This window comes from Astatotilapia calliptera, chromosome 15 (genome assembly GCF_900246225.1).
Source record: "Astatotilapia calliptera chromosome 15, fAstCal1.2, whole genome shotgun sequence".
Lineage (NCBI taxonomy): Eukaryota > Metazoa > Chordata > Actinopteri > Cichliformes > Cichlidae > Astatotilapia > Astatotilapia calliptera.
Window position 1 is genome coordinate 24,739,338 of NC_039316.1, and position 23,272 is coordinate 24,762,609.

Here is a 23,272-nt window from a genome sequence, read left to right on the forward strand (position 1 = left end):
ATATATATCATAAGATGATATAAAAACGTCTATTGTTTCCTATTACGCTATCGTTTGTTTCGTAGTGTCCTAAAATAAAGTGTTTACAGCAATATTTTTTCATCGTTTTGATGGTCACTGTAGTGGCTATATTAATTTCTTAAAGTTCTCTCTTTCTCATATTTAATATAACCACACTACTGACGGACAAGCGTCTGTTTTTACGTGTTGTCGTTAGCAACAACGACGGTAACACCATGGCGTGGCTCCGCTGTCCGCTTGTTTGTTTTCCACGTAAACCTTTCACAATAAAGCTCAAGATCCTGTTGAGACTTTTCAAAATAAACAGAATCATGTCAAAGAGTATGCAGAGAGTTTAGGGATGAGAAGAAAGAAAAAAAAAAAAAAAAAAGCCGTCAGGTGCTAAAAATAAACCTTAGACTCAAACTTTGAAAGAAAATGGTGGCCATTACAACTTATGTCTAAAAATGTATAGTTTCATGCATCGGTTAAAACACTCGAATCAGGGTAAAGGACGCCTAGCTGGAAAAACTTCATGCAAGTCGAGTTGGACGAGAGTCAGAATTTACAGAAAATATGACATGTTTGTGATTTATATCGTTGTCAGGACGATAAATGTCTTCTATCGGGATATGAGATTTGTCATATCGCACAGCCCTATCTGTCAGGGTTAAAAAAATAAATAAACAAAGAAAAAGCTTTTATCTGACACTGAGCATAAAAACTTGTTTTAAATTTTGTTTTCTGAAGAAATTAATTATCTCCTTTTGATTCAAATAAAACCACAGATCAAGGTCTGCATTTCCCTTCAACGTTTAACGCTGAAAGAACAGACAGATGTTAAAATGTTTTACTCTCATTCTAACATGTCTGACTATATTTTTACTCTTTTTAACCAGTTTTAAATCGCAGGAGTATAAAACTAAGTGTTAAAACTACTTTTAGGCTCTTTGGTTGGTCATCTTCTCAATCAAAACAAGCCTTAAACTCCCACCCTTCCAAATACTGAGCAGCCAGCAGTAAATTTCTCCTTTACACTCGCACCAGTGAGAAGTCATGAGTCAACACCACAGGTAAATTTCTCATAAGCACATACATACATGGCATGATAGTCTACAGAGGCATACATACAATGCAAAACATGTAACCCATTTTCTTCCAGACCCTCTTAGACATGGCAGGATGTCACATGACATCCTAAATCTGTAGTTAAGACAGCTGTTGGGTCAGGCTGTGGAAGACATGAAGAAGAGGAGGGCTGTGGTTTTCAAGCCTTACAAATAAAAGACAAAACAATCTGTCCGTTAACTTCATTGTCACTCAGTTCATGTACAAAGACAGCAAAAAAAGGCATGTTCAGGCTCGCTCCCACAGGACCGGCCGGTGCCAGGTCTCAGCGAGAGCCTCAATTAAATCAAGTGCTCTGCTGCAAGGCCGGAGAGGCTCGAGCCCTGTCTCAGTTTCCTTAAGTAGATGATCTGAGGCGTTTCCGTGAAACCGAGGTAGCTCGTGAACCAGTTTTCCTGCGAGACCCAGGTGTCGGCACCTCACACGTCTCAGTCCAAAAACTCAGAAACAACAAGTCCCACTGCACCACTCCAAGCCTCAATTTAAAAAAGTGCAAAGCCTTTTCCAGAAGGATGTCCACCGTGACCTCAGTACATCTCACATGGCTGCCTTAGGGTTGGAGGAGGTGGGGTTTACTCTTCTGATCATCTTCAAACATGGCAGTTCGAAGATGATCAAAAACAAAATGAAAAAAAACCTTCCTTTACATTGAAAATCAAAAAAAATCAAAAAATAAATAAAATAAAAGGCTGGACAACCATTGGACCATTGAGTCAGCTGACCTTACCATTTCATCCACCGAAGCCCGCAGCGTGCGTCGCCGTCAGTCCTCATAGCAACACATCAGGACCAGCCTCGCCCCCTTTTTCCTGCTAGTCAGGTAACAAAAGGAAGCAATTAGAGAACTGAAAACAGGATCGCATCACATCTACACACATTTACAGTTTCTGGAGCTCACACGCACAAGCTCAGACGTTAACATGCACATGGCAATGCCTTAAAGAGAAGACGGCGAGCAGAGTCAGCCGGGCCAGTTATTAAACGTAAAACGGAGGTGCAGTAGGTGAGACGCGGCTCAAGACAGACAGAGGGAGGGAGGAGGGGGAGCAAGGTAAGGGGGTAGGTGGGGGGGGGGGGGGGGGGGTAAGAGCAGCCATCATTATCAGTAAAAGCAAAAGGGGAGTAAAATAAAAACAAAACACCTAGAAGCAGGTCATGCACAAGAGCACAATTATCAGACCTCCAGAGTAAAACATGCAAGATTAGTATCCAGGCCTTCAACAGCTAAGTAGATCCTTCTGGGACAAGGAAAAGCTTCACTTTGAAACAAATCAAATTGTGCTTTTATGCCCCCCCTCCCAAAAAAACCCCCAACCAAAGCTGATAACAAGGACTAAGAGACTTGTAGGGGGCGGGGCTTAACCCTGACGCTGCTGAGAGTGAATTTCGGACACCAATTTGTGAAACAATGTTCTTTGGACATGAGAGAAACTCATAAGGATGGAGTATGTCACTACACATACAGAGCACTTGAGAGATGCCGACTATCAGAAGGTGATTTGAATTTGATGGCATGCAAGGTGACACTGTAGCACGTGGCCAAACATTTGGCAAACCTTTGGTCCATTTTCTTCCACAAGGAGCCTTAAATTTGAAGGTAATTTGAAGAGAGAATTTGCCGAAACATGAATTTGCAACACAATTTGAAGTTTTGTACACGAGTGCGTGTATGTTTATTAAAGCAGACAAACAGCAAAGAATACAAGCCAAAATGTAAAGCCAAAAAAAGAAAAACCATAGGACTACGATGGTCCTTTTTTTCTTCTTTTCAATAACAAGACACGCATTACTTTTTGACAATACAAATCGTATTCATTGGATTTAAATACATGTTTAGGAGACATATGCTTTGTTGCCGTTAGCTACTTAAAACATGGTAACCAGAATTTCTAAAAACAGACATAAAGCTATAGCCAAATAGACAGCTCGAGCACATTTGCATCTAAAAATTTTTTCAAATTCCGTTATGGAAAATCTTTTAAACGCCCATTGTATTTTTTCTCTTTTCGTCGTTTTAAAAAAATAAAAAATAAAAACCCCAAAAGGAAGAGAGAAAACCAGTTCGCCAGAAACAGGTGGGAGTGTGACTAAGACGAGTCCAAGCGGATTATTAAAATATGTACAAAAAGGAGATCTTGCCAGATGTCACCAATTTTGAGGAAAACAAAAAGAAAAAAAATGCAGGCAACCGTATGGGATTGAGGGCCAATCAGATCAAGTCTCTAAATAAAAAGACAAAAACAAACACGGGTTTTGTTATCAAAGCACTACGGGGTTTACTTCCACTGCTGCCCAAAAGAATCCTGATAAAATTCCTGGTTGTCAGATTTGTAACCGGAATAGTTACCAGAATGATCACCACCTTGGAGCGGTTGCTGAGCAATGGGTTGAGAGCCCCAGTTCTGATTATTGGTCTGGCGACGCTTGGAATCTGGCTGGTTGTACCCATCAGCTTTGCGCTTTCCTCCTACATTTCCACCGCGGCCACCCCGTGCACCACGTACCCCTCCTCGCCCTCTCAGCTGCACGCCTCCTCTTGCGCCGCGCCCGCCACGACCTGGTCCTGGCCCGCCGCGCTGCGAGAAGTTTGCTCTCCCTCTGGGTGCCCCCGAGCCGCCACGTCCTCTGGCCGGGGAGGATCCGCCCCGTGCGCCCCTGCTCCCGCCCCGCCCCCGGCTTGGGGCCTGGAAGTCATCGTACCCATAGTAGGGGTCATCGTAGCCACCGCGGTAGTTGTGATAGTCATAGCCGTAGTAATCGTAGTAGTCCTCGTAACCGTAGTAGTCAGGAGGGTAGGCGTAGCCGCCTCTGTTCCCTCCTCGACCCCGATTTCTGCTGGGAGGGGGCATGTGGGGAGGGGGAGGGTAGTAGTAATAGTCATCGTACCTGATGAGAGTAAGACGGCACGGGTTAGAAAGACAGGTCTGACAAAAACAAAGGTTTGATTGCTCAGAATGCTTCGAGAAGACATTTCTTACATTTGCGTTTTAGCCGCTTGCCTCTGGGCTTTGCGCTCCTTCCTTTTCTGATCGGGCGGCTTGGCGAACACTATCTCGATTGGCTCTCCCTCCAACTCCTTCCCGTTCATTTCCTCCAGTGCCTGGACACAGAATACAAGACTTAACGTCTCTGCACCTCGTTTCTAATCCAGCGCCAACCATCAGGGTAACACATACCTTCACCGCACCGTCCCGCTCCTCAAAGTGAATGAAGGCGTAGTCTTTGAGCTTCTTCACTCGCTCCAGCTTTCCAAACTCACTGAAGGACGTCTCCAGGAGTTCCTCCGTGACGCCATTAGCGAGATTTCTCACAAATAAAACCTTCACCTGCAACAAAGTAAAGCTCAGATTTAATCAGCTCATCTCCTCCTGCACATTTATCAGCAGGCAGTAAAATCACATATTTTGGAAAATTTGATTGATTTAAAGAAGACAAAGGGTCACAATATGAACAAACAGATTTATGTTCAACAACACGAATGTAGTTAAATGTTAATATTTTATTATTATTTATATAACCTGCCTTAAAATTATACAGAGAAATGGCAAAGATTTGTGATTTCAGTGGTATTGCTTGTTTAACGGCACTTTCTGCATCACTGAATTAAGAGGGGAAAAAAGGGCAAGATTCAGTTTTTATGAACCCACCGTCACATTTAAAAATACAACAGTTCATTATAATGCTGATGTGTGTCATCTAGCTTGTTATCTCGTGTTTAAAAACAAAAAACAAAGACAGCACAAAGGGCATAAGCACTGATGTTTTGCTGCCAGTGCAGGGCCTCCTACTGGAATCAGCAACACAGACATGGTTTGCTTTGGAGAGTCAGCTACAAATGCAAGAATTTGACATCCGATCATCAAAAGGAGCCAAAGATTGAGATCTGATCTTAACATTTTCCTTCTTCATTAACAGCTTTAACTCTGGCTCTGCTGTCGTTTCAATAGAAACGAGTTCAGCATTTTAAAAAAAAAAAAAAAAAAAAAAAGGGGGGGGGGGGAATAACTTTTAATCTTTAAATCCCACAGCTTTAGGTTATTTTTAGTTACTGGTTATTTAATGGAGCTTTTAAATCACTAATTGGACAAAAGCCTTTCAGACCTTAAAGTGAGAGGTGGGATTAAGTTCATGGGTGGTTGGCTTAAAGCAGGGGTGTCAAACTCAAATACACAGTGGGCCAAAATTAAAATCTGGAACAAAGTCGTGGGCTAACATTAATATTTATTGAAATATATTTATTGCTCCAGATATAAGAATGAATCTTTTCTTATGGACTCAAACAAGTTTTGCTGAAAAACTGAATATGGAACAAGCAAAGCTTAATACTAAACTATATTTATGTTAGCTGTATAATACCAGTAGGCCAGCTCTAATGGTCATTTGGTATGGCTTCGCGGGCCAAATGTAATTATGCTGCGGGCCAAATTTGGCCCGCGGGCCAGAGTTTGACACCTATGGCTTAAAGATTGAAGAACACTTCAGATTCCCAATGCTCACCTTGGCCATGACTTCTGGGTCGGGGTCTTCGATGGGGTCTGCCCACTCCACGGTCACGAGGTTGCCCCAAACTTTCACCTTGCCGCTCATTAGCCGGCGACGGGCCTGAGCGGCCGTTTTGTGGTCTTCATACTCTAAGAAGCAGAAGCCTCGGTTCTTCTTTTTGTCGTCGGGCTGATGGTAGAGTATGACATCACTCAGGCCCTCTGGGTGAAGAAAGAAAACAAAAACATTGCCTGTGGTTCAATATTAAGAGTCTGGGTGTTTCTGAGCAGAATAACGAGGACAGCAGGGCATTCTTAGAAAAACAAAACTGTCAGAAAGCATTACCTGTGACTTTGGAAAACTCTTCAACAATCTGCTCCTTTGTTTTACTCTTGGGAATTGAACCAACAAATAGCCGGTTGTTGGCAACAGATATGCACACCCCGATGTGCTTGCCAGGGCGAATCTCATGATTATTGCACTGCAAAAAATAAAGCCGATGGACTCTCATTAGACTCAAAACCTTTCCAGCACACAGGTTTTTGAGGTAACCTATTCTCATAGAGCAGAACAACACGCCTCATTCACGCATTCATGCAGCACTTTTCTCTATGGTTTTCATGCGAAAGTGCTTTATATCTAATATTCACAGATTCACAAGAATATTTGGCATGCAGACTGGAGCAGGGATCGAACCACCAGCAAAACCCATTCCAATCAGAATATAACCCCCTTCACCTCCTGAGCTACAGCTTCCTCCGTTACAAAGTGACAGGTCTCCTGAACGCCGTCACTTTCTAGAAAAGCGACATGCTCAGCCGCGTGCTCCTGACAAACTCACCAGCTTTACAGCCTCCTGGGCACCCTCTTTACTGCAGAACGTGATGAAGGCATAGCCCCTGTTCAGGCTACTCAGCGGATCCATCATTAGCCGAAGGTCCCAGATCGGACCGGCCTTCTCAAACAGAGGAACCAGCTCGTCTTCGTACAGATCACGGGGAATCTTCCCAACAAAGATCTACAAGAGGACAAAAAAGAAAGAAGGATATTCTAAATATAAACACCCACAAGCAACTGGTTTTATTGAATATTTATTAGTTAACCAGCTGAAAATGGTTTCATTTCAAAAGTGCAGTTTATGTTAATTAGGAGTTACTCTTAAAGTTGCTTCAGTGAAGTGGACTGAAAACACTTCATGTCTGTACAGCTTTTTCCTATAAACGCTGCCCAACAGGAAAATCACATTTTACGCCTTTTTAAACACGTGCATGTTAAAAAGCTCAGTAAAGTTATATTGATATAAAATATGCACAGAAATATTTGCAGTCTTATGCATCCTTGCATTTTGACATTGGTAAACACTGAGACAGTGTCGGGTTAGCTTGTGCTGCACACTTTAAGAAGTTTAAAACTGGCTATGCTCAGTCTTGTGATAATGCCGAAACAAATATTACTGCACCATAACTCATGAAAAGCGAAGAAAAACCTCGTGTGAGATACTGATATTGAGGAGGAGAACATGTGAGGAGGTAAAGGTGACCACACTGTGTGGAGAACCCCACGTAAAAACAGCTGAAGGGAAAAACTAGGCAGGAATAACTGAGCTGGACCGTCAGGGGCCTTCTGCACAAACGCCTCATCTGTTAAGATGAGTTAACCGGTGCTAGTATCGGACCACAGGAACTACAGAGAATGCTGAAACTGTTCATGCTATAGAAGAACTGACAGCCCAAACTTTACTAATCTCCACTTAATCCAGCAAAGAAATGCTCCTTGTTCTGCACCGTTAGGTGACTGTATGACAGGATAAACTGAGCAGTGCATTCGTTCCCCCCGTCCACGTGAGGCCAATGACACGCAAACAATTCACATAAACATCTACGGATCCAAAGCCCACATCACATTGCGAGACCTGTCACAGCGAAGTCAGCATATCTGAATACACCAAATATATACCCCAGTGCAGCTAAAACTCAAAGTACATCTCGTTAGGTCCTCAGAGTTTAATTTATACATCTTTTTTTCTCAGCAGTAAGAAACTGAAGCCTCGCATAATTTTCACCTCGTTAAAAGAAACTCTTCTTCTTCTGCTTCATGTTCTTCCCAACACTTTTTATAAATCAAACTCAGTGTTGATGTATCAGTTTTAAAACCTTTGTGAATAAAATTTCAGACCAAATATTGTCAAAATCATTGGTGGTGGTTTATAAAATCTTAAATATAAGTAAGTTTACTTTAGCTACGTTTATGCCTGTTCAGCAGAGCAGTGATTCCTGCTTCACAGAAGCTAATGAAGTGAATCTTGACGCCACTCTGATCGTGGGTTTAACCATTTAAAGCACCTCTGTCTGTGCCTGCCTTTTGTTTACAGCTTCCTAATTTCAAAACAACCAAATTCTCCAATGACATGATGTGAAAATGTAACATCTCAGGAAATAATACAAGACCCTATTTTCTATGAATTGACGAGGAGTACCTCTGTGCCGACAGGGGGCTGAGAACCCGAGTACACGGACTCTGGCGGGGGTCCGCCGTATTTCCTCTGGCCGGTTGTAACATCGAGTGTGTAGCTGGTTCTCTCGAGGAGTTCTTTGATTTTAGCCTCATCTGGTCCTTTGATGGAGTCTGAAACTTTAGTCCCTTGTTTCTCTCTCTGTCTGTAAGTCTTCATCACCCCACAGAGAAAGGCACTTTTATTCTGGGGAATAAGAAACAACAGAAAATTAGAAACCTGGACATTTAGCTGCCGTTAGGGGGTAAAAATAAACAGCCGAGCGTTCCCTTCATGTCTCGCATGATTTAAAACTCACCTGCACGTGTGACAGGTCACTCTCTTTGAACTGCACCAACACCTGCAGGGCTCCATCTTCGTTGAATTCTTTCAAAGCCTCAATAGCTCTTTCATCGAGGTCACCGTGTGCTACCAGGCCTGACGGACACAAAACACACCTCAAAATAACTGGCAAACGCACATGACCCCACCAGAAACACCCCCATACAACTTTAGAAACCCGATCAACTTCATCAATACTCAGCACAGGTGAGAAGGTTCACAGAGACAGTGGGACTCGTGCAGTTGTGCAACAGAGGATTGAGGATGGATCATCAATGTGATCCAAAAGGAAGCAAAGTAAAACAGCTGAAGGTATGAAGCAGTTTCATTATTATGGACATAAAAGTTTTCCTGTCATACTGCCAGGTTTCAGGAGGCTGAAGAAGCCCTGAGGTCTCCTTTCAGTGTTTGTCACCATCTGCTGGAGGTTCAGACAGTCCTGTTGACCTGCCGTGGACACACAGCTGCTCTTTTGTTCCTGCCAGCTGGCCTCCATCTACCTTCACCCAGGCCTTTGTAGTAACAGGAGTTATTTCATTTGCTCTGATTTCTATACTTCAGTGTGACAATGATCAATCTGATGCTCCCTCAGCCATCTGTCAGCAGCTGATACGACTGGTTTAACTACTTTGAATCAGCTCCCTGTTCACTGTTGTTCATTTAGGGTGTTGCTTAATTCACTGTCATCGTTTTATTTTATTACTGGTTAACAAAATAACCAGTAAAGACACGAAAAAGAGTTAATATTGCTCTGAATTACAAATTTCATTAACTTGTGCTGACATTCCTTCAGGAGCAGGAAGGTTTTAGTGGTAATTAAACACTAATAAACATACCTGAACAACAAAGGAGAAAGTGGCAGAGGATTTCAAAGAGTTCATGACAAATATTTTAACTCAGTCAAACTCAACTTTGGTTCATGGGCTACCCCATGTCATCTCAAGCAGGCTAGACCAGCACACCACTCCTGTGTTTGTAATGTTTGCATCACCTCTCCAGGTACTGTACTACATTTCATTCACAAATTTCAGATACTACTGACTTTCACACTGTGTGCTGGAGGGTGGATTTATCTGTGCACACACTGTGAGCTGAAAACGGAGGCAGGGCGTTCTCTTACCTGCTACATAAAGTTCATCCAGCTTCTCAGCGACATTCTGAGGTAAACCTGCCTCCAGTAAAGCCTGGAAGTGTTCCGAGTGGGTCACCTCGGCTGTAGTGTCCATCGGCTCCTCCGTCCCGTTCCCGTTAACGTGATCTGTGGCCATGTCTTCAGACATCTGCGCAGAGAAGTGAGCAAACATTTACCACCAGCAGCAACGCACTCGCCGGACTAAAGTGGGACAACAACATCAAGCGTGCAGTTTGGCGCCATCGTCCACTTGGTTTACAGGCAAGTCCTGCAGACGCTGCGAAACTAACACCACGTGTTAGACGCCAGCGGAAAAACAAACTTGCCCAAACAGCACACAAACAAGCAGCTAAGCAGTGAGCAGAAAAGGCGGCATCCATGTAGTCACCACGCGTCTGTGAGCTAACATCTGTGGCTCGTACAGATCACAGGCCTCACCGAGCGCGGTACGCATGGAAGTGCACAATGCACGAGATTAGCATTAGTTAAACAAGATCCAAAGGTCAAGCACGTGCAATTTGTGGTGATTCCGTGTGTTTGGCCCATTACTCATAACGTAGAGCACATTTATTTTCCCATTAGTATATGCAAACAGGCCCGTTATTTTTCCAAAATGCCGGCTAGCCATGAAAACGAGCTGCTATGCTAACAGCACCCGGTCGTGCAATGCATCGAACATTAGAGTGCAGAAAGCTGCAGGTTAATAGCCGAATTTAACATCCCCTCTCGTTGCCTCGAGAGCGTACGTACCATGCGAATCTGAATTTGGGTGCACGATGCAGCTCCGCCGTAATTTAGGTAGTCCGAATGAGGGGAAATTTTCACGCCGGGGCTCTCAGGGTGGCTTCTTTACTCCCGGTGAAACAAAATGGCGGCTACGTAACGTCGCAAACTCCGCTTCTCCACCCCACCCCCTGCGTGTACGGGGCTTCTGAAACTGCTTTTCATGGGCTACTTTGGGGCTTCGAACGGTGGCGTTGAACCAGTGATTCTTTATTTTATTTTATTTTATTTTATTTTATTTTATTTTATTTTATTTTATTTTATTTTATTTTATTTTATTTTACAACAAAGAGATGTCTGTATTTTAGTTTAAATATACTGCTTGTTTAAATGTATATTCTATACAATGTACGTGTAAATGTAACACTGCTTTTAGAGTAAATTAATTAATTTCAGATGATTATTTTTTCTCTTGCAATTTTATTATGAAGATGTTTAAGCACATAGACACCAGGTGCTTCCGGATTATTTCGAAGTAAAGTCTTATTTACTTTGATCCTTCAACTGGAGAACCTGTAAATTAAAATCATGGCGTTCGTCCATTTCAAATTTTCAATAGTAAAACTTAGCATTGTTTTCTCAGTAAAATAAACTGAATCTCACAGAAAGGGCAATATAGACGGCACTTTGTGTGATCTTTTTTAGTTTTTAATACCTTTTGTTTAATTTTTTTTACGCCTGTGCGTCACGTGTTATGGGCGTGGATTTCCCACGCCCTCTGAAACGCTATTGGCTTAGCGCGAAATTTGAAATGTAAGGGGAACGTTAGCGGCTCGGAGGACAACAACAAGTCTAAATATGCGAATTTTTTAGATAGCAAACAATCAAACCAGAGGAATTAAGTGCTACAAAAAAGTTTACTATCGGTTTTCTTGGGAGAACTTTTTTTTTTTTAACTTAAAGCGAAATGGATATCGCCTCGTATTTACAGTAAGTCACGATGGAACATGGACGTTAGCCGCTGTTAGCTCAATTGAAGGGGTTAGCTTCAGTGCTAACATGAATGTATGGATCTTTTATAACTAATTCATAAACAACGTAGCTGTCAGACATGTTTTAATTACTCATACTTCTACCCTTCAGGCGTTTTGAAAACAGTTTGACCTCATACACAGGTGACGACCCACTGGACGCCTGGATCAAGTGAGAATTTCGACTGTTTTCATTGATGTGTAATGTTTTATAGTAATTTAGGAAAAGTTATTAGTCCTGCAGCCATTGAAATCATATTGAAACCTGTAAGAGTGTAAGAGACAGCCTTAACACAGGAGGTACATAACAAATGATCGTCCGCTTATTTCATTTTTGAGTGTTGACGTCGGAAGTAGACCTGGATTTACTTTTCAAAGTCACACTTCCTGTTCTTTACCGTCTATTTCCAGCTTTAGGTTATTTAATAACACTTTTGGATATTAAGGCTGAATATATGTATCACAAATGTTTGCTTGTCTCAGAGCACACAAAACAGCAAACCAACCAGCCTCAAAGATAAATAACTGCGTAATATCTTAATAAAATACAATAATAGTCTGTCTTAAAAATATTGTGAATCATTTTTTGATGATTTAATACAAAAAGATGCACACAAAATGAGAAGTACTGAAGGCAAGTTTCTCTGGGTGCTTCTTTAGGTTTGTGGAGTACCTGGAGCAGAGGCTACCTACAGATGGTGGCAGAGGGATGTTGCTGGTGTTTGAGCGTCTCATCCACAGATTTTTGAATGTCGAGCAATACGCGAATGACATCAGATATGTGAACTACTGCATCAAATGTGTAAGTCTGATTAAAACATTGTATTTTTACAGTTGTCTCCATAGTTTGTATCTTTTTAAGTTGGATAAAGTCTTACTCGAGCTCTTTTCTTGCCTCACTGTGTCTTACAGGCAAGTTATTACGTGGACCCTGTTTCCCTGTACAGTCAGGTCTTCAGTAGGGGCGTCGGCACCAGGACAGCTGGCCTGTATGTGGCCTGGGCTCAGCACTTTGAACAGAGAGGACTGCATGAACAGGCTGATGCAGTATACCAGAAAGCGCTGGAGAACCAAGCTCATCCAGCCAGCACTGTTCTCCATGAATACAAGTAAGCATTTGAAGAGTGAGACGAAGTTTCTCATGGTAACCTCAGACGGTTAAATACAAAGCTGTCTGTGCCAGTGTCGGTGGGAGTCTGGCCTATGTAGATACCTTTCAGAGTGTTTTGTAGAGAAAGTATGCCAGTTGAAATGTGTGGAAGTGGTTTAACCTCTGTGTTGTGGTGTAGCTGTTGTTAAACCAACCTCCAGCCTGTTACTGTATTAAAAGTATTAAAACGACACACACATATGTGGTCTCACTAGTGGGCAGCTATCATCATGGTGGCCGGTGGTTTGTTTTCAGTGTAACTACTAAAAAAGTTGAGGAACCTGCAGACATCAGATACTGTAGTATTTGTTTGAGTTTACAGTGCTCTTGAAAGCGCTGAATTCTAGAACGCTGAACATCTGCCATCAGCTCTGCAGGACATGAGATTTGCCGATGTTCATCTGTCAGGCATCACCACTGGTGTGGTCTTGGTATTTGGATATAGTTTCTTCAGTTTGTATGACTAAGATCAGAATTACACTTGTACGCAGACATAGGCAGCTGTCAAACACAAGTTTGGTCCCAAGTCCCAAGTTTGAGACCCCTGGTCTAAAAGAAGCATGAAAGCAGCGTGAAAGTCCTGGCAGTAATAAAGTGTGAACATCCGCTCTGAGCCTCGTGTTCACTCTCTGATGACGTCATTTACATCACTCTGGTCTGAGCAAGACGTTCCGGGGCCCTAATTTCTCAGTGGTGCAACTAAAAAAAATTCTTGTGTCACACACGGTGCGACTAGCCGGTTGAAAGGTTTGGGTGTACCTAACTTTTGTGCTGGTGCACCTAAGAAAAAAAGTTAGGCACACCAGTGCAACCACGGCAAAAAGTTAGTCTAGAGCAGGGGTGGGCAACTCCAGGCCTCGAGGTCCAGTGTCCTGCAGGTTTTAGATCTCACCTTGGGTCAACACACCTGAATCACATGATTAGTTCGTTACCAGGCCTCTGGAGAACTTAAAGACATGTTGAGGAGCTAATTTAGCCATTTAAATCAGCTGTGTTGGTTCAAGGACACATCTAAAACCTGCAGGGACACTGACTCTCGAGACCTGGAGTTGCCCACCCCTGGTTTGGAGCCCTGCATGAGGTGACCATGCCAGCAGTGGCCCACAGCTCATTTAAGTTTGAGACTCCTGGTCTAAAGGAAGCGTGATGGAAAGCCCCAGCAGTAATAAAGTGTGAGCATCTGCTCTGAGCCTCGCGTTCACCCTCTGATGATGGCATTTACGTCACTCTCGTCTGGGCAGGACGTTCACATAATCTGGGGTATGGAAACTCTAATATTGCTGTAATCTTTTAGGGATGGTGCAATTAAGAAGTGAAAGAATTTAAAGTCTGTGTTAACAACTGAAGCCTGGATATTAATCTGGCCTTCTAATGTGAATGATATCTGGCTGTGTGTAGTCACTCTACACATGCAGTGACAGCGGTATGTTACTGTGCTGCATGTTATATACTGTGGGCTAACAGAAACTCTGATCTGCAGGCAGTTTCAGACCAGAACCAGAAGTGAGACGGCAGTGTCCGGTAAGATGGTTTATTTAAAAGTTCCTTTATTATATAATGTTGGATTTCTTTCTTTAGAAATTTTTATTGTTGCTCTACTGTCTGACTATTTTTATATGTCTATTTTATGAAGGAGGAAGTCGAAACCCTTTGCAGAACTCCAATTTAACCAATCAGGTGCCCCACAGAGAGCCTGTCACTCAGAACAAGGTGTGTTTATCTCTGGTTTTTCATCCTAATTGTGCATGAATGCCATTTTCTGCTTTTCCATTCACACTGTGCGTCCTCTGTCACAGATGTCTGTGGACTGTCCCTCCAAACCACCTGCGAGTAAATTCATCGACATGTGAGTGAAACACTGAACTCAGTTTTTGGGGTTCCTGTTTCTGATGTCAGCAGAGTGCGCTCGTACCAACACAACATGTTACAGCCATGAGATGAAAAAGGAAGAGGCTCAAAGACAGAAATAGGGGGGGGGGAAAGAGTTTAAGTCACCCTTTAACTGTGTTTCTGGAAGCAAATTAGATTTACATTAACCACAGGAACAGTAAATAAAAGTGTCTTAGGAGGGTTTGTTTGTTTTATTTGGAATTTTTTGGAAAAAGATCTTCTGTTTTTTAAATCTGTCTTCCTTTATCTCATCAAAGGTGGAATAAGCATCTTAGAAATTCATAATGTGGCAAATGTCAGCTGTTGCTCCTAGAGTAGCTTTGCCTGATGATGGCTTTGGGCTCACAGGGATTGATTCATGTGGAATTTCTTCCAGTTAATGTAAAAATTCGTGTACTGGGATGGGCTTTCTGTGACAGAGAATAGAAGCAGAAGAGCTTCACTTTACATTCATCTACACTCGCACAGTTTCGAGGATCTTAACAGCATGATGTCACCTGATTTCTTCTGTCGCTCACAGAGTCTCTCGCTCTGAGACTTCCGGGACAATTCCCACCAGTCAGGGCTCTGGCATTCAGACCGTGTCCGAGTACACGGTAGAAGATCTCGTCTGCGACGAATCTGAGCTATGCTTCGAAGAGGCCCGAGCTCAGAATTACTTCCGCAAGCTCCGTGAGCAGGAGGAGAAAGACAAGACAGACTTCAGTGAGTTTTTAATTCTGCAGCTAAAATAAATCCGTGCTGCGAACACTTGTCTGGATTTCTAGTAAATGTCCTTTTTATTGTTTTCATGTCAGCGCTGACACCGAGCGAGTTTGAGGAGAGGAATAAATGGTTGACGGAGAAAGTTTTCTGCGATCTTGAAATCAGACAGACTTCATCTCAAAAGGTAAGACAAAAGCATCCTGATGCAATAGGCTGTGCTGAATGTGCATCAGAGCCCTAAGCTTCAGGCTCAAAGCCAAAGTGCCAGCAAAAATAGACAAATAAGGATTAGTCTGAGCTGCGAATCATGCAAAGTTGCTCTAGCAGCATCCAAGAATGAAAACAGTGAGTGATAAGCACATCGGGTTCACTGCGTCAGTCTGAGAGGCTTTTCTTCTTCTTTATTTCAGCCGCCTGCAGCAGAAACTGCTGCCGATGTAAACCCGAGTCTTACCCAACCCTCCTTCAAGCAACCTCCACCCTCAAACCGTCTGAGCAGCCGGCGCTCTCTTGGCTTGAGATTAAACACCGAGCCGACCTTCATCCAAGAGGCCGCCGCCAGCATTCCTGAACCTCCTCACCAGCAGAACATTGACACGCTAAGTTCGGTGGCATCCCATCATCCCTCTGTCCCAGCTGAGCGGGACATGGGTTTGCAGAAGTCTGCAGATCGGGAGCCGCTCCCCTGGGCCTCAGCGGTCCCACATACGCCACTTCATCAGCCTGTGAGCTTTGAGAGCACAGACAGGCTCCCACCCCCAGAGAACAATGCAACGTGGGTACCTTCTAACTCCCTCGACACTGCTTCTGATACTCTGTGGAGCATAGGTTTCTGGTTGTGCAAGGAAAACATTGAACCTAATATTTAATATCATGAAAATGCGAGATGTAAGAACAGCTACAGAGACGTTTTTTAGGAAACACCCCCCCCCCCCCCCCCCCCCCGTGTTTCCCACACAAGTTTATTTTTATTTTTCTGTCCCTCATCGTTTTATTATTGGACAGTCTGATTTCTGTTAAAGTTCAAGCCCTGCTGATGGGCTCATCACTACATGATGCCTGTGCCATAAAGTTTGTGACAATAAGTAATGAAGTAATAAGCAGCTTTCTCTTTAGTCAGTTAGTGTATGAATTGTATTCCGATTTTATTAGAAATTCTCCTGCACACATGATGATGATTTCGATGGCTGATTGAAATGATTTTAGATGCGTTACTGATCTTGTCTTTCTCTCAGGGATGTGGGTCTGCCTGCAGAGCCTGAGGACAAGCTTGATGGTAAGTGTGCTTTTATTTTGTCGAGCTGTTGCGTGTCTCTGGTAGATGTAGTCACAGCCCTCTCTGTCCCTCTCAGTGTCGCAGGGAGCCACAGCTAACCTGTCTCACGTCACTCCTAATAACTCGCTCGGCTTCGTTCAGGCCACGCCGTCGCGGGTGCTGCCATCACCTACTGTCAACACACGAGAGGCGCTGGGTGAGCACGACAGTTTGTCTCTTTGCTGTCACATCAGAGGTGTTTTTATATCAAATTTAATGTTTTTGGATTCAAAGAGTTACTTTCATGTTATGTCTCTGTCCTTTAATCAAACTGCTCTTCACTGCTGCTCAGGCTTTGGCGGCTGTGGTAAAAACTCCTTCACTGAGTTCTTTTCTTCTTTGTGTCGACTCAGGCGTGATCATGGACATGTTCCAGGCTCCGACCTTACTCGAGGAACCGTTCAGCAGCACATCAGTCCTCCACGCTGCCGAGAAGGAGTCTGAAGCCGGATTCTGGATAGGCGGTAAATAGGCTCTGAACACAGTCGGGATAATAACAGAATCTAACTGGATCCGGTCACCAGTGCTTAAAATTAATGTTCCTCCTGTTTGAGTCAAAGCAAACTCAGGCCTGAACCTCTGAGACTGATTCTTGGTCTCGCTCCAGATAACCTAATTATTCTGTCTCTGATGATTAGCAGGAGGAGCCTCCTCATTATCTAAGCCTCCCACCACGACTCCATTCACCATCTTTCAGGATGACGACAACAAAGAAAACGGCAGGTAAATATGGCCCCCACACTGTGGACACCCTAAACCCCAGCTGTGATGTTACACTCCCATGTAACCTGTGTGATATTCTGTCTGTGCTGGATGTCCTGTATCCATCCATCTTCTTCTGCTTATCCAGGATAAGAGAATTTTGTGCTTCAGCCTGAGAAGACTCGGGGACACTTTAGTGCTTTTAATTTTGAATATGAATAATAAAGGTGGTAATTTATAGACTGTTTTTTTTAACAGTTGTTTACTCTGTTAGCTCGTGTAGTGAATGCAATAAAAGAGCTTTCAGGAGGATTTAACTTTTGATTTCCACTCAGATGTTGATGTGATCTCCAGCTTCAGGTCTCACTGAACTCACACTGAGATTTAAATGTCATTACTAGGAAAGACCTAGTTCACAAACACTCAAGGCTTCTGGGAAATGGTGTTTGCTAAAGGCTGCTAAAACAAACACAGACATATTTTTCATTTATTTTATGAGAAAAACCCACAAACCCCCGTTTTTAAATAATTCCTGTTTGTCGTGGACTCTTTCAGCTGCTGGGGTCAAGGTGCAGAACGGCACACATTTCATTCTGTCGTATGTTTTTTGTAGATCAGTTCATCTTAATGTTTGTGCTGCTGTGAAACCTTGAGGATAAAATGAAGTGCATCTTCATGACAGCCAAGTGTTCCTGTTATTTTTGTCTCTGTGCTGTTTAGTGCCGCTGCTCCTGCTGATGCCGAGAAGCCTAAAGGAGTCAGAGCTCTGGCTGAAATCCCGGTGTCAAAGGCAGACAAACCCAACGTGAGTGAATTTACTCATGTTAAGCTAAATTCCAGATTTCTGGACGAGTGTTTGGTGTGTTTGTTTCAGGTTCACATCCTCGTGTTTTTCTTATCCTCATCAGGAGACTCCTTCAGATCTGATCCCAGATGAGAGCACCATGTGGGGAGCTCGCTACAACTCGCTCAACTCGCTCGCCGCCTGTCCCAACAGCACCACAGACTTCGCCATGCTGGCTCAGTTCGTCTCCACGCCATTCACTTGCAAAACCTTTATCAGCAGCGACTTCCTCGAGGACCGAGGTAAGAGGAGCCAAACCTGCGGCTTATTCCTCCCGCAGCCTCCGCACCTGTCTCATTTTAACAACAAGCTGAAAGTAATGTAAAGTTTCCCTAAATAATAAATGTTTCTGCCCCACAGAGAATAAATGTGAGGGGGAAGCTGATGAAGAAGCTTACCTGAGGCGTCAGACCAAAAAGCTGAGGTAATCAGTCTTCAGGTATCCACTGCCCATTCGTGTCACTGTTATCAGTGCAGATGTCACAGATGTGTCCTCTCCTCTGTTAGCCCCATCCTGGAGCAGAGTCCGACCGACGAAAGCACCGTCGGCCAGACGGTGCCCTCCTCTGCCAGGCAGGGCACCATCGTGGGAGAGGAGTTTGCAGCGGCCCAGCACTGCCTTACTGCGTCCTCACTCACCATGGTGCAGCCTCCTCCTCCTGGCGTGCTCTCCTTCAGGGACCAGACGCTCTGTCCTGCCGACTCCTCTAGGACAGCGGGGCCCGGCTGGGAGGTGTATGCAAGCCCCGAGCAGCCACCCAAACAGGCCTCCTTCATCTCAGGCAGACCCATGAGCGAACCTTTTCAGATCATGGAGGACCTAGAGACCCCCAGCAGCCCCCAGCAAGCCCAGAATCAGGTCTGTGACGTTCCCATGAGCCCCGAGGGTGCTCTCAAACCAGACTGGCTAGCCATCAGGAGCCCAGAGGCCATGGCCGAGCCAGACCTGGATGCCTTCCTGAGTCCCCATCAGCCCAAGAATCTGGACTTCCCCATGAGTCCAGGGCACCCACAGCTCTGTGCTGACGTGCCCATGAGCCCGACATCAATCAGCAGGGAGGATGAACCCATGAGTCCAGAGAGGGGGCTGAGGCTGAGCGCTGACATCTCAATGAACAGTGACACGCCGCAGAAAGCCCAGACGGGGGCAGTCCAGCTGATGTCGGATCCCTGGGACACCGAACTGATCTCCAGCCTGCTGTCTGGACTCAGCCCGCCTCTCGCCACACATCCGCGCTGCACCACCTGGCAGTGCAACATACCGAACATCACTCCAAAAATGACCATCAGCATGGGTAAGATCTGCAGCGCCTGCTCCGTTAGGTGTGGAAGTCTGGCTTTGATCCAGCTGCAGAGAAAAACTGTACGCTGTGTTGATTGAAACGATGAATGTTTGTGTCGTGACAGGAAAGGAGTCCCTCAGAGTGGACTGCGTTCTTGGAGAGGGAGCCTTTGCGACAGTTTACCAGGCCACGAACCCCGTGACCTTAGAGAAGACCGTTTTAAAGGTGAGGCTGCGGATGAAGAGTGCCGCGTCCCTGTCTCTGTGTTACTCAGCTCCTTTTTTTTAATGTAGTGGTGAAACAAATCTTATTGAATCATCTCAGAAATGAACCGTGTTCTCAGAGACATTTGGACATGACCGCAGGATTCACATGTGTCCTCGCTGCAGGTTCAGAAGCCGGCCAACCCCTGGGAGTTTTACATCAACACCCAGCTCGACGCTCGGCTGAGGCCCGACGTCCGTCACCTCTACAGCAGTATGCACTCAGCTCACCTCTTCCATAACGGGAGCGTGCTGCTCGGTGAGCTTCACAGCTACGGCACCCTACTGGTCAGTTACCGTCAGTGTGGATTTATGGATATGAATTTACTTTTGTATATATGTTTTTAAAATCCAGTAATTTGTTGGTTTCTTAGTTTTTGCGCCATAATTTCGGATTTGATCTGTGTTTACGTAACTTGACTTTTGTTACAGAATTTTCTAGTGGTCACTTTTCAGTGAATTAAACAATAAGTTGAGCACATAATGAATCCATAACATGGATGACAAAGACTGTTAATCAGTATGAAGGAAGAGAAACTTTAAATACTAGAGTTTTGCTTGCCACAGCTGAGCTTGGACATGTGGGTCGGTCTGTTGGCACGGTAACCTCACAGCAGCCTTGTTATTCGTCAGATGATGTCATTAAAAATGCTCCAAAAAGGCTAAAACAGTACACAGTCCAGACGTCCAGTTCAGGGGCTCTAATTAGTGGAATTGAAGCCAAGCAGCCTATTTGGTATCAAATTTTACAAATACAAGCCTTAATAATAAAAACAGTTTCCCCCCCATAAGTTGTTATGAGGGTTTAAACCATTGTTGTGGAGTCTGCAGAGACTATTCGGTCGGTTTAAAGCTTCTCTGTTTCACTGTAATGCTGTTGCTCCACCTGCAGAACGCTGTGAACATGTACAGAACCCTCAGTGACAAAGTGATGCCTCAGCCCCTCGTCATGTACTTCACCGTCTGCATCCTCCACATGGTGGAGCTGCTGCACAGGATCCACATCATCCACGCCGACATCAAACCTGACAACTTCCTGCTGGGAGAGAGGTACCAATCACACGCTGTTTTTATCTCTGTGCTGCTCGTATTTGCAGCTTAAAAGTGTCAGAGGTGAGGCGGGCAGGCCCGGTCCTCCCCTCGTGACACTTCAGTTTCAGGCTCTGTTGAAACGCCTCGTCATCACTCGTGTCCTTCAGGTTCTTGGAGAACAAGCGTTTTGATTCAGAGAGCACGGACCACGGCCTGGTCCTTGTCGACCTCGGGCAGAGCATCGACATGGAGCTCTTCCCAGCAGGCACTGCATTCACTGCCAAGTGCCTGACGTCGGGCTTCCAGTGCACAGAGATGCTGAGTGGAAAACCGTGGAACTACCAGGTGAGCACAGCAAGGACAAGAAGAGGCATTAACATACACAGGGAGGGTCGAACACTGCCACGTTTCAGCAGCATTGGACAGTAGTGCGGTTTTTCCTGAGCTGCAGCTTCTCTCATACTCTGTATGTGTTTGAGAGCTAAGAGTAATGTCTCTGTGGGTTAGCGCCCAGTGTTTGTTGTTTCTGTCCCTGGAGTTGTGTACGGGAAACTTTGTAGTGTTGTTAATCTAATGGAAAGTCCAAAACTCAGCTTATCAAGTTTCCAGGTTCATTAAAAAGGTCTTGCTGGTCTCATTTTCCTCGCGATAATTCATATTTAGATTTGCACAGCTGATAGTTTGTGATGGTAGCCTGTGTCTTTGTATGATGAGTTTCATCTCTGCAGGTCACTCAGTCAGCTGGCTGAATGAAAAGAGCATGATGTTATGGGAAATGATCTTGTAGCTCTTGTAGATCTTGTATGAGCCGAGTTCTCTCGATTTAAAGGGGATTATAGGGTTCAGCTGATCATCACTCTCAGGCGTCCCTCAGACACTCAGAGGAACACCGGGAAGTGTCATGAACACATTTCATGACCTGATGACTGTTTTTGATGGTTAATAGGAGGCTATTTTCAGCTGTGCCTTCATATAGCCGATCATTTCCTGACACAAAGCCAAAAGGCTTGTCGCCTTCTGTTCTCAAACAGAGAGCTTTTGCATGTCACCCGATGTGTGAACCACGACATGTGGAGCCCCACATGTTTTATAGAAAGAAACATCTGGAGATTTTGTTGAAGACTCCTTTTAAAGATGGAAAACGAGTTTTATTCTGAAGGTCTGACTGTTGTTTGGGTTTCAGACCGACTACTTTGGCATTGCGGGGACCGTGTACTGCATGCTGTTTGGGACGTACATGCAGGTGACCAACGAAGGAGGCGTGTGGAAGACGAACGGCGTGTTTAGAAGGTGAGTGCTCAAAGGAAGCTCCCATTTGTCTTTATTTGACCTCGTTTTTTGTGCATATGTGTGCTGATGGTAAACCCCCCCCCCCCCCCCCAGAAACCCTCACAGCGACCTGTGGCTGGACTTGTTTCACACGCTGCTGAACATTCCAGACTCCGGCTCGCTGCCGAGCCTGCGGAGCCTCCGCTGCCGGATGAACACGGTTCTGCAGGAGAACTATGGCAACAAACTACCCACGCTTAAGAGCCGGCTGGTGGTGCTGCTGCTGGAGAACCGCAAGACGGTGCGGAGATAACGGATATGCCTCGCTCTGAAAAAAGGCTGCTGTTTATCCTCCGTTTGCACTCGTTTAAGCGCACACTCTTTGACACATCGGACTGTGAACGCATCGCGGGAGGAGTGAAGCATTTCAGCTCGTACAAATGCATAAATGTATATTTCTCTTAGGTCACTTTTTAAATTGAATTTGTTCCCATTTTGTGAAACAATTTTATTTTTTATTTTTTTTCCCTTGAAAAACAAACGATAGTCTGTTTGAAGCTTCACTGTAACACGTTTTTCAGTGTTTTGTTTTTGACCTTTTTCTTCTCTCATTAAAACAACCGGACAAATCAAAACATATAAAAATTTGATGTTGTTGTCTCACTGACAATCTCAGGAAGTAAGTGAGGCAGGGACTTTGGTAAATGTCCCAGCCTGAAAACAGGGATTAAGATGGCAGGAGACAAACATAAACTGATAAAGCATAAATGTTGACCTGCTTTTATTCTAAATTTTAAAAACAGCATTGAATTCAGCTTCTTTCATTCATCTTATGATGAGAAACATTAAACATCAAAATGTTTTTGTGTGATTTTAGTGGAAAGATGGTCGTAGTTCATGGGTTTATTTCTGGATTATCAGTCACATGTAAAGATATTTGTACCTGTGAGTGTTTTATGTTCACTGTACACAAGTTGTAATGTTTCATGTTCTGTTAAACGGCGTTTATTTTTATCTTTCTGTCATTGACGCAGGTGTAATAATAATTTTAATAATAATAACAAGCATGCCTCACTGAGAAGGAGAATTGTGTCAAAGTTATGTTGAACGAAAATGGATTTCATATATAAAGCTTCATTTTTTGTCTATATTTTTACATTTAAATGAAAGATAAGGGGGCTTTTCTGATCAGATGATCCCCTATCAGCAACAGTGGGAAGGAAAAACTCCCTTTTAGCAGAACGAGACAGAACCAGGATCACAGACAAGCAGCAATCTTCTGATAGGAGCAGAGATGAGAACGAAACAAACCTGAGAAGAGAGAAATCAAGTTAATGAAAGGGAGTGGTGATGTCTAAAATTCCCAGTGCATCATGGGAAGTCTTGCAGCAGCCTGAGTCTGGCAGCATAACTAAAGGATGGTGATGATGATATTGATGATTCAGTAATAACTGAATTGAGAACCTTTGGGGAAGTTTACAAAAATGGAC

At 44.1% G+C, this 23,272-nt stretch overlaps 2 protein-coding genes across 7 annotated transcripts; one reads left to right on the top strand and one right to left on the bottom strand.

Annotated features, from left to right (window-relative positions):
* Positions 1-695: 695 nt before the first annotated feature.
* LOC113037453 (heterogeneous nuclear ribonucleoprotein Q) lies at positions 696-10,510 on the bottom strand. Of its 3 annotated transcripts, none has more exons than XM_026194538.1 (11): positions 10,326-10,510; positions 9,564-9,723; positions 8,421-8,539; positions 8,087-8,308; positions 6,452-6,628; positions 5,956-6,091; positions 5,626-5,831; positions 4,305-4,454; positions 4,107-4,228; positions 3,476-4,014; positions 696-1,937 (listed from the first exon to the last, which is right to left on the bottom strand). In XM_026194538.1, exons 1-11 carry the CDS (start codon positions 10,326-10,328, stop codon positions 1,912-1,914), a joined length of 1,860 nt encoding a protein of 619 aa, XP_026050323.1. In that variant the 5' UTR covers positions 10,329-10,510; the 3' UTR covers positions 696-1,911. The 3 variants fall into 3 exon arrangements, with proteins under 3 accessions (XP_026050323.1, XP_026050322.1, XP_026050321.1); XM_026194537.1 differs by having other exon boundaries at positions 696-1,940; XM_026194536.1 differs by lacking the exon at positions 696-1,937 and having other exon boundaries at positions 2,771-4,014.
* A 546-nt stretch (positions 10,511-11,056) lies between these two features.
* Positions 11,057-22,300, top strand: bub1 (BUB1 mitotic checkpoint serine/threonine kinase). Of its 4 annotated transcripts, none has more exons than XM_026194532.1 (24): positions 11,058-11,288; positions 11,442-11,501; positions 11,990-12,131; positions 12,242-12,438; positions 13,960-14,000; positions 14,113-14,189; positions 14,276-14,325; positions 14,890-15,074; positions 15,167-15,258; positions 15,485-15,849; positions 16,310-16,350; positions 16,427-16,546; positions 16,743-16,853; positions 17,028-17,112; positions 17,812-17,896; positions 18,000-18,177; positions 18,296-18,359; positions 18,443-19,230; positions 19,343-19,443; positions 19,608-19,769; positions 20,374-20,531; positions 20,681-20,858; positions 21,697-21,803; positions 21,897-22,300. In XM_026194532.1, the coding sequence occupies exons 1-24, from the start codon at positions 11,266-11,268 to the stop codon at positions 22,093-22,095; spliced, it is 3,609 nt and encodes a 1,202-aa protein (XP_026050317.1). In that variant the 5' UTR covers positions 11,058-11,265; the 3' UTR covers positions 22,096-22,300. The 4 variants fall into 4 exon arrangements, with proteins under 4 accessions (XP_026050320.1, XP_026050317.1, XP_026050318.1 ...); XM_026194533.1 differs by having other exon boundaries at positions 17,031-17,112; XM_026194534.1 differs by lacking the exon at positions 11,058-11,288 and adding an exon at positions 11,346-11,363.
* The last annotated feature ends 972 nt before the right edge of the window (positions 22,301-23,272 follow it).

What these genes read in the sequence shown, in the direction of transcription:
- bub1 (XM_026194532.1), top strand. Translation starts at nt 11,266, where the DNA reads ATGGATATCGCCTCGTATTTACA. An exon ending in TGAACTACTGCATCAAATGT is followed by an intron (nt 12,132 to 12,241) that starts GTAAGTCTGATT and finishes TGTGTCTTACAG; the next exon opens with GCAAGTTATTACGTGGACCC. An exon ending in AACTTCCTGCTGGGAGAGAG is followed by an intron (nt 20,532 to 20,680) that starts GTACCAATCACA and finishes CGTGTCCTTCAG; the next exon opens with GTTCTTGGAGAACAAGCGTT.
- LOC113037453 (XM_026194536.1), bottom strand. An exon ending in ACCCAGAAGTCATGGCCAAG is followed by an intron (nt 4,455 to 5,625) that starts GTGAGCATTGGG and finishes ACTTTGTTGCAG; the next exon opens with GTGAAGGTTTTATTTGTGAG. An exon ending in AGCGGGACGGTGCGGTGAAG is followed by an intron (nt 4,229 to 4,304) that starts GTATGTGTTACC and finishes TTCTGTGTCCAG; the next exon opens with GCACTGGAGGAAATGAACGG.